Source organism: Canis aureus, chromosome 25, assembly GCF_053574225.1.
Source record: "Canis aureus isolate CA01 chromosome 25, VMU_Caureus_v.1.0, whole genome shotgun sequence".
Lineage (NCBI taxonomy): Eukaryota > Metazoa > Chordata > Mammalia > Carnivora > Canidae > Canis > Canis aureus.
This window is the reverse complement of record NC_135635.1, coordinates 22740154-22753887: the sequence shown is the minus strand read 5'-3', so window position 1 is coordinate 22753887 and position 13734 is coordinate 22740154. Positions and strand designations below refer to the sequence as shown.

General features: G+C 35.4%; 1 protein-coding gene across 1 annotated transcript in view; it reads left to right on the top strand.

Annotated features, from left to right (window-relative positions):
- Positions 1–13734, top strand: part of IRAG2 (inositol 1,4,5-triphosphate receptor associated 2) — a 120350-nt gene that overhangs the window by 38186 nt on the left and 68430 nt on the right. Inside the window, 8 exon segments of the mRNA XM_077870694.1 lie at positions 1958–2008; positions 4933–5010; positions 7541–7597; positions 9090–9149; positions 9249–9313; positions 10346–10445; positions 12115–12282; positions 13004–13105. Coding sequence (XP_077726820.1) covers positions 1958–2008; positions 4933–5010; positions 7541–7597; positions 9090–9149; positions 9249–9313; positions 10346–10445; positions 12115–12282; positions 13004–13105 — 681 coding nt within the window.

Here is a 13734-nt window from a genome sequence, read left to right as displayed (position 1 = left end):
CACAGGCTTGAAATTTTAAGAGCAAAACATTTAGATTAAGCTTTACCTCAACTGCCAAAAAAGTAGTCTTTTTAAATTAAGAATGTTAAACTATTATTTAGAGCTTTGGTAATAATCTTCAAAATCCTGATAAATTCCAGCAGTATTTTAGCATTGCTAACAATGGTGAAGTCAGATTAAAGTCATTCAGACTAATTCATTTTTAGATCTATAAGCCATCAGGAGACTTGGGTTCCAGATCTATGTCATTCCTACAACCAACACAGATTAGTTTAGCTCCTGCCTCAGTAGCAAAATGTGGTGATTAGACTCATTGACTGTCAGGTGACTCTACAAGTCTCTATGAATGTGGTACAGGAAAGGCTCAATTTGGTACCACAGAGGAACTTGTATGTAGAGGAAATATTGAGAAATGATCAAGTAGCCACTCTTGGGAGTCAGACTGCTGGCATCCAAGTCTTGACTCCAATGCCTGCGTAACTTTAGGCAAACCACATAACCTCTTCATCTTTAGTGTCCTCACATATAAAATGAAGATAACTGTACTACTTACCCGAGGGCTGGAAGGGTTAAATAAGTTAATACATGTAAAGCAAATAATGTCTTTTTTCCTCTCAGGGCTCAATATTGTTAGCTGCTATTGTTAAAAGTGCAGAGTCCTAGATATACAACCCTAACTTTTTGCATTTTATAGTGTTTTACAATTTCAAAGGAATTTTTACTACTTTATCTCATTGGTCATAGAACTTCTATGAGGTAAAAATAGAAGTTAATGTACTTCAATTTAAAAAGTTAATAGTTATAGGTAAAGACCAGAGATGTTTTGATTATTCAAAGTCAATTATCTAATAAATGTAGAGCTACAACTGAACTCAGCTCTTCAGATTCCAATTACGTGGTGTGTGTGTCCTTTCATTCTTGCACAAATGACATCTTAACCTGAGCTGCTTCCCCTTTTATTTTTATGTTATAGGAGTAATAATACCTGTCTGCTCTGTAAAATGAGGAAATGCAGGGGTGCCTGGGTGGCTTGGCCAGCTGTGGCTCCAACTCTTGATTTCAGCTCAGGTCATGATCTCAGGGTTGTGGGCTCTGCACTGACCATGAAGCCTGCTTGGGATACTGTCCCTGCCTTTCCCTCTGCTCCTCTGCACCACCCCTCATCGTACCCCACCCTCAAAAAAATGAGGAAGTACATATTAACAAAGAAAAAATAAAATCCCACAAAATCCTTAACTTACAGGCAGCCCAGGTGGCTCAGTGGTTCAGCGCTGCCTTCGGCCTAAAGCCTGATCCTGGAGACCTGGGATCGAGTCCCGTGTCAGGCTCCCTGCATGGAGCCTGGTCCTCCCTCTGCCTGTGTCTCTGCCTCTATTTCTCTCTCTCTCTCTCCCTATGTCTCTCATGAATACATAAATAAAATCTTAAAAAAAAATCCTTAACTTACCCTATCCATGAGATTTACTGCTAACATTTGGCATATATCTTGTCCTAGAATATTTTTTCTTCTTGTGGTTCTGAATTTGATGCTCTTAATTATAAAATGGTTTTTGACATTCATATGTTCTGGTAATATTGAATTTGAGAATATCCATAGCTTCAAGTAGAAAGCTAGAACTTTTTGTGATTTCAAGGTGCCATTTAAATAGATGAATTCATACTACCTATCATAAGTGGAGGGTGAGAAAGAAGCCAGGCTATTCCTTTTTTTGTTTTTCCCTCTTTCCCTCCCTGTCAGATTGAGCCAAGGAGAAGAGTGATTTCTTACAAATCCCAAGAAACTAGAAGTCAAAGGTTTAGCTTCATACTGAGATTATTTTCAGACTAGGCTCATTTGTGATCTCTCAATACCATGTTTAAAGCTGAGAAAGAGAAAGAATGTCAGTCTTAGAGATAAATATGAAGTATTTTAATAAATTTCTAAGTGCTTTTTGATTCCTTTCTCTCAATGAATCAGGAGACAGAAAACCGGGCTCTGATTCTTAAGATTCGGATTCTCCAAGAAGAGGTATGTTGAAATTACTAAAAACAGGTACAGAAAAACATATGGAAATCATATAGGCATGCGTTCGGACCCTGGATTAAATAGAAATCATGTGAATATTCTGAATATTCAGGATCCTATGAATCAAAGACCATATTGCTTTGTCAAATGAGGAAGAGTGGATAGGGCTTTCATGTCTGAACAGAAATACGTTATTACCTTGTAATTATCCATGGAAGGAATGGGGTTTAAGAAATTCAGATTTAAAATGAAATGAAATTAACTTATATAAAAAAGTATACAAATCAAGAAGGAAAAAGTAGACATTATCTAATAATTTTCCATTATTCCACTGAAATAGGTGGAAAAAGTCTTGAATCTAAGACCCAGTCACTGTCTGAAAGTCTGACTTTAGAAAAAACATTTAGCTTTCTGGAATTAATAATATCTATTCCCTACAGCTACTTTGGGGATTAAGATAATACATGTGAAGCTATTTGATGAATTGTAATGTACTTCATATATGTTAGGAAATAATAGTTAAATCTCTAAAAAAAATTATCCTATGCCTTAAATTTTTTAATCAACAGAGTTAAAGCACTGAAGCAACAGGTAACAGAGCTACTCATAAGTTATGATTTTGGAAGAAAATTCTCTATAATTATCTTTAAAATGTCAAATTTATGTACGGGTTTTTATTTGGGTTTATCAGGGGTATTCATTAAGCTGTAATGAACAGTCTGATGGAGCATTATCTCAAATATGGGCCAACTGGACATTAAAGAAATTTTATAGTGGGTTGGAAAGGAACAATTAAAAGACTGTCAAGAAACCCTACCTTAGATTTAGACGTGGTATAGCAACAAGGCCAGGTTTTCATGAAACTAGTACTTTATGGTTAAGCTCTCAGTGTAAGACATTTTTCTCCTCATATTTAAGAGGATTGGCTAGCATCAAAGAATTGTACAGAACTGAATTTAGAGGTATTAGGTATTAGGACGTCCTGAGGTATTAGGACGAAGATGTGGAACCCTTCATCACGAGAGCATTGCAATTATTGATTTGCATTAGAAAAAGCATATCAATGTCATGACTAGCTGAGATTCCTTTAGGTGGTAAAAATCTGATGCACTGTGAAAAGTAACAGCACAATAGCTTGGTAGTTACTTTCACTCACTTCATTCATTCATTCAAACATACTCATTGGGAGACCTTTGTGAGCTAGGCACTATTCTAGGTGTTGAGGATACGAGCTTATGCACAAAAGCCCAAGTGGAACTAGCATATTAGGTGGTGATTAGTGCTATGGAGGAAGGAAAAGCAGAAAACAGAATTGTGGGACAGTGCAATTTAAAGTAGAGTGGTTAGGAAAAGTAGCCTTATGAAGTTAATCATTTGATAAAAATGAAAGGATGTTTATCAGTGAAGGAACATTCCAGGCAGAAGAAGCCATAAGCTCTAAGTCCTCAGGCTCAGCCTGCATGCTCTTTTTGAAGGACACCAAGACCAGTGTGGTCAGTGCAGAGATAACAAGCACAAGAATTACAGACGAGGGCTGCAGGGAGCCAGACCCACAGTGTCTCATAGAGGCCTTGTATGGACTCTGGCTGCTTCTGCTGATTGAGATGGGAGCCATTGGACAGTTTTGAGCAGAACAGAAATGTGATCTAATTTCTATTTTAACAAGATAACTCTGGCTTCTGGGTTTAAAAATGGTAGTGGAACAAGGAAAAAAGTGGGAGACCAATTACAAGGCTTTGTAACATGCAGGCATGAATTTACGGAGGCTGTCTGATGCAGAGGTGAGCGGAGGTGGAGAGAAGTGTTAGATCAGCAAATGCTCTATAACCTACCCAAGGGTATTTATTATATGTTCTGGTGATATGGATGTTCTCTTCTGATTGTTGCTAATGTCTCAGTGAGATAAAAGCAAAGTCATTGGCTGATGCTGAGAAAGTTGGAGGAAGTATGGGAAGCTCAAGGAGAGAGAAGGGATGAAATAGGTCAGGAATTAGTAAACATTTTGTAAAGGATCTGATAGTAAATATTTTTTAGGCTTCCCTGGCTAAAAGGCCTTTTCTGTAACCACTTACTTCTGCCATTGTCATATGAAAACAGCCATAGACAATATGAAAAAAATAGGCCATTGTGTTTTGAAAAAGCTTTGTTTACAAAGCAGGTGGTCAACACCAGTTGTGGGGGTGGGGGTGGGGAAGTTGGTGTAATTTCCCTGATTTAAGCCAGTGGCCAAGTGAATGGACTAGAATTGTATGATATGATCACCAGTAAACACTGAAGTTAAAAATTATGGATTGAATGTGTGACCTGGTGGTTCATTTGTATTTTTCTTTAACAATATTTAATCTGGAAGGGTGCTGTCATGGAGTGGGTAGCAAGCTGAAATTAAGCAAATACTAAGAAGTAGGTAGGGGAGAGGCAAGGGAATTGAGGGGAGGTGGAAGACAGGTTATTGTAATGATTGACCATGGATGAATTTAAGGTGAATAAAGAGGGGACTGAGTTCATAAGGAGATGGAAGGATAATGAGAATGGGGTAGAAACAACGGATTGCAGGCTTCAGTAGGGACTGAAGTTTAGGTGGCTCTCAAAAAAGTAATCTGGAAAGAGAAAGTGGTGGTTCAAGAGTGAAATATTTGTAATTAAAATCATGGTGGGGTCATACTTGCTGGGAATGACAAGTCTGAAGATGTGACTGGGCAGTGAATGGTCGAGTGACCATGTAAGATAAGAAGGATCTCTCAAGAGTATTCCTGGATGGTTTTGTTACAAGGACCATGTTATTTTTGGATAAAGTCTACAGTTTTGTCCCTTAGTTTAAAATAGATTGTGATGTTAATGATGAAAATACCACTTCCTAAAAAAAGCTTTGTGATGTTCTTTTATTCTTTTTTGTCTAAATCTAAGAATATTATCTTCTTTTACATCAGAATACTAAGAACATTATGGATATATATAAATTGGAAAAGAAGATTGAGGAATTGTCTAAAACTGAGATAGAGTACCAAGTAAGCACTTCCCAAATACTGGTAAAATATTTTCTTTTGTCAAACTAATATTACTTTATGAAAGTGTATATGACTTATTGACAAAATAATGTTTGATTATACATTTTTAAATTTGTGTTCTTCAAAATGTCTGAATGACAGTGTATGAAACACAATTTCTATTTTTCAAAATGTAATGGCTTTACTGATATATAACACACATGCCATTAAATTCATCCACTTAAAGTATGTAAGTCAGTGGTTTTAGTGTATATTCACAGAATTGGGTAACTATCACCAAAAACAACTTTAAAACATTTCCGTCATCCCAAAAGAAATAACTTTAGCAGTCATTCCCCACTCCCCAGCAACCCTAGACAACCACTATAGAGACTTTTTGTCTCTATAATAGACATTTACCTATTCTGAACATTTCATATAAATGGAATCATATACACTGTGGGGTCTTTTGTGATTGATTCCTTTCATTGAGCATAATGTTTTCCAAGATTCATTTATGTTAGAGCTCATATTAATACCTTATTTCCTTTTATTATTGAAAATTTTTCCATTTTATGGATACACCAGAATTTGTCTATCCATTCATTGGTTGATGAGTATTAGGACTGTTTCTACTAAAAAAAAAAAAAAAAAAAAAAAAAAAGGACTGTTTCTACTTTTTGACTGTCATGAATAATGCTTCTATGAACATTTGATTATATATTTTTGTGTCAATCTTTATTTTCTCATAAGTATGCATTTAGGAGTGGATCTACTGAGTCATATGATAACTCTGTGTTTCTGTGTTTGACTTTTTAATTTTTTTAGAGAGTGAGAGTGTGCACATGTGAGTGGGGTGGGCAGAGAAAAAGGGAGAGAGAGAGAATCTTAAGCAGGCTCTACACTCAACATGGAGCCTGATAACAGGGCTCAATCCTATGAACCTGAGATCATGATCTGAGCTGAAATCAAGAGTTAGTTGCTTAACTGACTGAGGCACACAGGTGCCCCTAAGTTTGACCTTTTTAGGAACTCCCAGACTCTCTTCCAGTACCATTTTACATTTCCACCAGCTATGCAGGAGGGCTCAGATTTCTCCACATTCTTGCCAACACTTGTTACTATTTATATTTTTTTTTATTACAGCAGCAATTTCTAATTTAAGAGTAGCTAGTTTTGTAAATCCTTTAATCAGTAAAGATTTCAGCTGTTATACTTTCTAATGCAAAAAATGAGAGCTGGGAAAAATCTATCCTTGATTGAATTAAGGGATGAGAGCCCACAAATGATTTTTTAAATTATATTATATCTAAAAAGTCTATATCTAGTGCATATTTTTGTTATATATTCCATACATTCTTACCAGGAAACTGAAGAAAGAATATTAATAAACTTAGGAATTTGTGTCACACTTATTGTCATCTCTAATAGTTTCTCTAAGCAATATTTTTTGATGTAGTATATGTATGTAATTACTTAAATTTCATGTTTGTATGTGGAATTTTCAAGTTTCCTAACAGATACCTAAATTCCATATGTATGTATACATATACATATATTATTACATATATATCAATCATAGTTTAGACGTTCAAATTAATTTTATTCTAGGAATGACTGTTTTTGGAAAACACACTTATTATAAACTAGTAGTAGAAAGAGAAGACATGGGTTCAAATCATGTCTTGTCTACTTAAAAGTTTTATGACCTTAAACAAGCAATTAACCTCTATTTCAATTTTCTCATCTACTAAATGGATATAATTTTTTCTACCTAATCCCAAAGCTTGGTGGAAACTCAAATGATTATGTGAAAATATCTTTATAACTATGAAGGGATATCAAATATATATGGTAATTCTACTTCTGTCTATGTTGATTATTTTTCTCAGTTTTCAATTCAATTATTACATATTTATCAATCATATTAGAAGTCTTTGCCAACAAACTTGCTTTTGATTTGAATAAGCTGATATATTCACTTTGCTAAAAGATATCTAAACACTTTAAACTATGTTCTTAGAAGAGGAAGAGTCTTTTATTTTTTCCCCCTTGCAATCTAGCTAATCAAATTTTGGCAAGTGAAGGTTATATTGCCAGATAATCTGTGGGTTTCTACAGTACTTGTTGTCCAAGAAGAAGAGCCTTTTATATGTTCACATGGACTCTATGTTCATGTCCTATCTAGATTTTCACCAAAAAAACAAAGACTCAATTGGTCGTCTTATTATAGGAAGGGTAAAATAGTGGGAACAACACTTGGCTAGAGGCGAAGATTCATATTGTGGGCTCAGTTCTGATCCTTACTGTATGTGACATTGGGCAAGTCTCCCAATAGTGTGCTGAGCTTTGATTTCCTCAATGGTAAAGTGAGGGCAACAAACCTGGCCTCTCAAGTTGTTGTGAGGCTAATGTGAAAGTTGTTTATAAAGTAAGAAACACCTGCACATTAAAGGTGCTTGAGAAACATGTCCCCCTATTGCAATGATTTTGTGGCATTTTTTACCAAAGCAATGTCCCAATGGCCATCCCTAAATTTGTCTCTTTTCAGATGCAATTACGTACATATGAGAACACCTTGCTTAATAAAGATGCAAGTTTGCAGAAGGTTGGTACTGTTCCTTTCTATGAAGTCCCATGGGAATGCTAGCTCTCCCTAAATCATAATGAATATGGCCATTTATATAACTTCACTTCTATTAAGATACCTGATTCTACTATTCTGTCACAAGACTTTCCTTTATAATACTTCACAAAAATGTTCTTCTGAGTAAAGAATACTGACTTCTTTATCTGGGATAAGTTTTAACATATCCTCTCTAACTTTTGGTGGTATTTATCCATTTATGTAATAAATATTAGTGTGCCAATTTGCCAGTACTGGCTAGGCATGATGATGTAGTTTTAAGTCATAATAACAAAAATGAGTGTACAGTCATTTATTTTAGGGAAAAAGAAGAATACTTACCCCAGTTATTTTCTATCTATTTGGATTGATTTGATTGGTAGGTAGGTAGTTAGATAACCATTCTCTTTATCTTTATATCCTGTGATCATTGCCTATGTGATAAGAAAAGATTCTGGCTGCAGAAATGCCCTTATGGTGGCTTTAAGAGACATAGGAAGGACATAGAGTTAAGTTAATAAACTTCCATATCCTAAGACATGAAAGTAAATGAAAAGCAGTGTTTCTCTTTTCCTTTCTCTGAATGTTACAAAGTTTCAAAGGAGTCATTTATGAATTGTGAACATCGACCAGATTACTGAATATCATACCAACTTTCTTTATGCATCATGGGTGTTCTTTTTCTCCACATAGTGACATTATGGTAGTGGTAGCTGCTCACCTCCTCCATAACTCTGGTCCTTCCACCACTTTTTATTTATGCCCCAAATTCATAAGGTATTGATTGAGCACTTCCCATTTGCCAAACACCATGCTAGTCATGAGATAAAATTACAGGTTAGACACTGACTATACCCTCTGATAATACAGTATAAAACTATGATTTTAATAGATATCATTTGAGTGGCACCTGGATAGCTCAGTTGGTTGAGCATCTGCCTTTGACTTGGGTCATGATGCCAGCAGGGTCCTGGGATTGAGTCCTATGTCGGGCTCCCTGCTTGGCAGGGAGTTGACCTCTCCCTCTGCCCCTCACTCCGCTTATGCTCTTTCTCTCTCTCAGTATCTCTCAAATAAATAAAATATTTTTAAAAAAAAACATATCATTTGAACTGGATAAAATTGGATGCTTTAATAATTCATTAGTCATTTGCAGGTAGACTAGTTTTTTTTTCCTTAAGTATGTCATGATAATATAATTTTGACTTGAACTTGAGAATTACCTGTCAGACTTTGATTCCATTGAACTAGGCAAATACGAATATAATGGTACCAATTAGGTATAACTGCCTTGCTGTCCCATACTTTTTGTGTTTTTAATCATAAACACAGACTGGCTCAGTTTTTAAAAAATATTGGTAGAAGGTTTTATCATCTTTGGGGATTTACAGTTCTGTGGCTTTGATTGGTAGTCTACTAAATAAGATTTGGTAGACTCACACATTTATTTGCTATTCTTTCTTCTACTTTTCAGAAGGATTTAAGTATAGAAGAACTTAAGTCAACCATCATAGAATATGGAAACTTTATAGAGGTATACCATAATAATCTCACAGTTCGTGAAGTAGAATTATTTAAATGTAAATCCCCCACTAAAGTAACACAAATAGCCTAATGTTGTATGTGATTCTAGAATTTACGAGGGGATAAAAACAAACTGACTCATGAATTACAGCACTTGCAACAGGAACTTATCATGTGAGTAAAGCAACTTCTCACCAGCATTTTCTTATGTGCCTCTCTACCCTACATTCTTGATTTGCTGAGCTATATACAATTCTTTGAACATGCCACATTCTTTTCTTCTATATTTTTATAAGTGATGTTTTCTCTGCTTTTCTCCAATAGAACTCCTTCTCAAGTTTTCTATGACCCTCCCTTGCTTTTCTTTTACCTTGAAATTGAGCAATCCCTTTGAGTACATGCATGACATGCTATTCTTACCTTTTAACACACATCATCTTATAATTATTTTCTAATATGCAAAACATGATAATCCAGGAGTCACACAGATAACAAAAGTAAGTAAAATCATTGGGGGTAAGAGCACATACTTATGAGAATGACAAATGAAAAAAATGCATTACCCAGATGAAGTCCAGCTAATCAGGAGTATATGGGCCTGGGGCACCTGGATGGCTTAGTCGGTTGGGCATCTGACTCTTGATTTCAGTTCAGATCATGATCTTGGGCTGAAGCTCATCAGGGAGTCTACTTGAGATTCTTTCCCTCTCCCTCTACTCTTTCACCTGCTTATGCATGCTTACTCGTTCTCTCTCTGTCTTTTTCTTTCTCTCAAATAAATCTTTTTTAAAAAAGAATATATGGGCCCAGTGTAGCTGTATCATGCTTTTTTAAAGAAAAGCCAGAAATCAAAAAAAAAAAAAAAAGCCAGAAATCTAGATTTTCATTGAAAGTTTCTAATTTTTAACTATTGACTCCAGTCCTCAAATAAATAAATAAATAAATAAATAAATAAATAAATAAATAAATAAATAAGCAAGCAAGCAAGCAAGCAAGCATGACCTAGTTGTTTTCAACCACCTGGAGTCACTAGTCGGTGCAGCTCCTGGAGGGTCCAGAGACTCTCTTTTTATTTCTCTATTCCTGAATACTTTATACAGTCTTTGGCACACAAGGGCTTACTGTGTTTAGTGATAAATCCCACTTTGGTGATTTTTAACATAGTCACATCTAACCAGACTAGACTATTGCTTTTGTTTTTTCAAGAAATGGGATCCAGTTGAATGTTAGTGGAGAGCGTAATAGTATCATCTCTGAAGAAGAAAAATCTTTACATTGTGAACTCGTTCTTGCTCAGTCTGCAGAGGTAGGTAATTATCAAATGGAAAGCTTGAAATAAGACCATACGCAATAGCTTACTATTAGGTGAAGGTCCAAACTTGCTGAAGAGTACCTGTGACATTTTGAGGAATCTGTTGATTGTTTTTAGAATCCAAGTCTAAAATCTCTTAACCTGAAGAAAAAAAAAAAGGATCTTTTTCAAATTCTGGCTGAAAACCATAGTGAGGCTCAAGGCTAAATTTGAAAAAGCATGTGTTCAGTGAATCCAGACTTTAGAAATCTTTATATTCTCAATACTTTTTAGGAGAAAGTACCTGTGTTGATCCCCAGCCTGGGGTCCTAAAGGTAACAATAGAGATCCATGAACTATTTTTCAGTATTTTCCTAAACCCCCAAAGTAAATGTATCTGCCAAAAATAAAGATGCTTAGAAACAACACAAAATTGCTCTGCTCTAAAATGTAATTGTAGCAGCCCAATATAAATGGCATTGATTGTTACATTCTAAACAGAAATTAGCATTTTCATGTTTTTGGTTAATTTTAAGATGCAAGTGAATTATTATTTAACTCTCAGTTTTTTAGGTAAAACCAGTTTTTTACAGCATGTGAGGAAATAAAAGCATTTCTGGGGATGAAATGTTGGGTATCCCTCTCAATACTCTATTTTCACTCCTTTGTGCTTTCCAGTTTGTGCTTGTTATGTTAGGAAATGCTTATTAGCAAAATTAGCTTTCTTTTCACCACTTTGATGGTCTCTCCATATCTGTGGACGATGGATATGTTAGAATGTCCTCCTCCTGACAGCTGTGATATGACCTTGAAAGGAGAGGAAAAATGTCTTTGGGGCAAATGCTGTTTGAATCTCTCTTGCCAAAGATTCAGGGGCAACATATGCTGCCTTCATCTAAAGCTGTCTCAGGCAGCCTTGGACATTCTGCTGAGGGCTGTGCTTTCCTGACATTCTGTTTCAAATACTCATCTTACTGTGTTTTTGAAACCAAGCCAATCTGCCAGACTGAATGAAATGGTGGCAAATCTGCCACAGCAGTCCTCTGAGATAATAATGATGTCAAGATGCCAGCCTGTAAAGTTCTATACTTCTAAACAGGGGTTAAGCAGCTAGCAAAGTTCTAACTCTGAGGTTTATCCAATATTGGATTAGGAATTTTGTCTTCTAATTGGAGTCTAGAAATAAGAAATCTGTAAATGTTTTCCAGTAGACAACAAAAAGAAAGTTAAATATGGTGTTGTCATATATCTAAAATATGACAGGACATGGATGCTTTGAGAGAACTATAAGAAATATTCTTTGGTAAACATCATCTGAGAATTTCTTTTATGAAAGAAAGGGGAAGACAAAAGAAAACAATCTATTTTCAGTAAGATTTATTGAACACCCTCCCAACAGTTTTTTTTTCCTGTGAATTTCTTTACCTTCCCCTTTTTCATAAAATTAGAGCCATAGCAGTTTATATTACCCACATGTAAATGTTATCTATTGGATAAATGCTTTTCCTTAAGAATGAATAAATGTTAAGTTGAAGCCATCCTAGGGAGAAAATGTAAACCATTGTTTGGTAACATAGGAAGATTTTGTAAGACTACTTAGAACTCTTTGATGGGGACAGTTATATTGACCCATGAGCATCATTTTCATAAAATAAAAACACTGTTCTTTATTAAAATGACAGAGTTGTGGAAAATTTGATAATTGTCTCATAACAATGAAACTGAGTGGCAGTGCAGTTTATTTAGCTTGTCATCTCTGGATATCATGATGGACCAAGAAATGCTGCTAGTACTAAGAAAACTTGAACAAAAGGGAGTGGAATTCACAGCTATGCTTCAAAAAGCTGGAATCGTAGAACATGTGTACTATGGTGATTCACTGACTAGGAATATCTGTAGATAACTGATCTACAGCCTATTTGCTGAATACAGGCATATCTGTGTTTTGTTGAGACCTAAATTAATCCTACTATGAAAAGAGAAGTTTTTCCTAAAACTTCCCTGAGGTTGATCTAGTTCTGGCTCAGTCAGTTCAACCTCAATCAGGTTGATCATTAGATAGGAATTGTTTGGGCTTATTTTTCCCACAGGCTAACCTGTAGTTTCAGAGGACTGAAGACATATCTATTAAACAGTTTCCTTCTGGCTAATAGCTAGTACCTCTTACTCCATTTTGATTTTTGACTGGAAACAAGATGACCATAGAAAACAGAACACATTCATGACACTATTTCTAGTGCCTTTCACAGTGCTTAGCATATAGTAGGTAGCATTTAGTTTAATAAGTGGGGAAAAAATCCATGAAAATGTTTGTTTCCTACTATTTGAGAGAAGAATAAAGATGAGTACATTTTGTTTTGAAAAAATGGCTCTATTTGTATATATTCAACATATATAGAACACCTGATAAGAGCATTTACACATGGCAACATCCTGGGATAAAGGAAAGTCATGGGGGTCGCATTTTGTACGGTGTCTTAATTATATAGTAGAACTTTGGTCTAAACTACTTCTTATATAAGAGCCTATGCCTTTCACCTGAATTCCTAGTTGAACATGTGGAACTTTTGCAGCATGAAGAAGTTTCTAAAGTTGAAACTCTCATGGATAGCTCTCTGCAGTGGGTAACTGATCCAGAAATTACTGTGAAAAAGAAGTGGGAGAACAAGCTTGCTGTAAGTGTTTTATATTTTTGATTTTCCTGGTTTTTCTTCTACCTTCTTAACCCAGGTAATACTCATTATATATGCAGTACCACTTCTAAGATTTTATTGTAGCCTTCTGCTATCTTGGTCTGTTGGTATATATGGACTGTATGTCTGGAGATGTGTGTGAGTGTGTGCATGTGGGTGAGAGTAAGAATGTGAGGGTGAGGATAAGTATGTGTGACTATGAGGGTGAGTATAAGTGTGGGTTAGGGTGAAGGTAAGTGTGTGACTGAGGGTTAGGATAAGTACGTGTAAGGGTGAGAATAAGTGTGAACTTGAGGATGAGAGCAGCTATGTCTGAGGGTAAAGATAAGTGTGTGAATGTGAGGAAGAAAGTGAGAGTGAGGACATATGATATATGTTAAAGAGACAATAGATAAAATGATTTAATGAAAAAGTATATTATTTGCATCCTTTGAGAATTGCTTGTAAGCCTGAATTTTTCCTTGACCTATTAAAATTCTCTAAATTCAATGGAATGATTGTGCAAATGTTATTCCTGAAATTCTGACATTTTTATTATCCCAGAAATTAGCAGAACATGAGAACTTTAAGCAGCTATTTCCAGTTTTGTTATAAAGGAAGCATATAAGAAT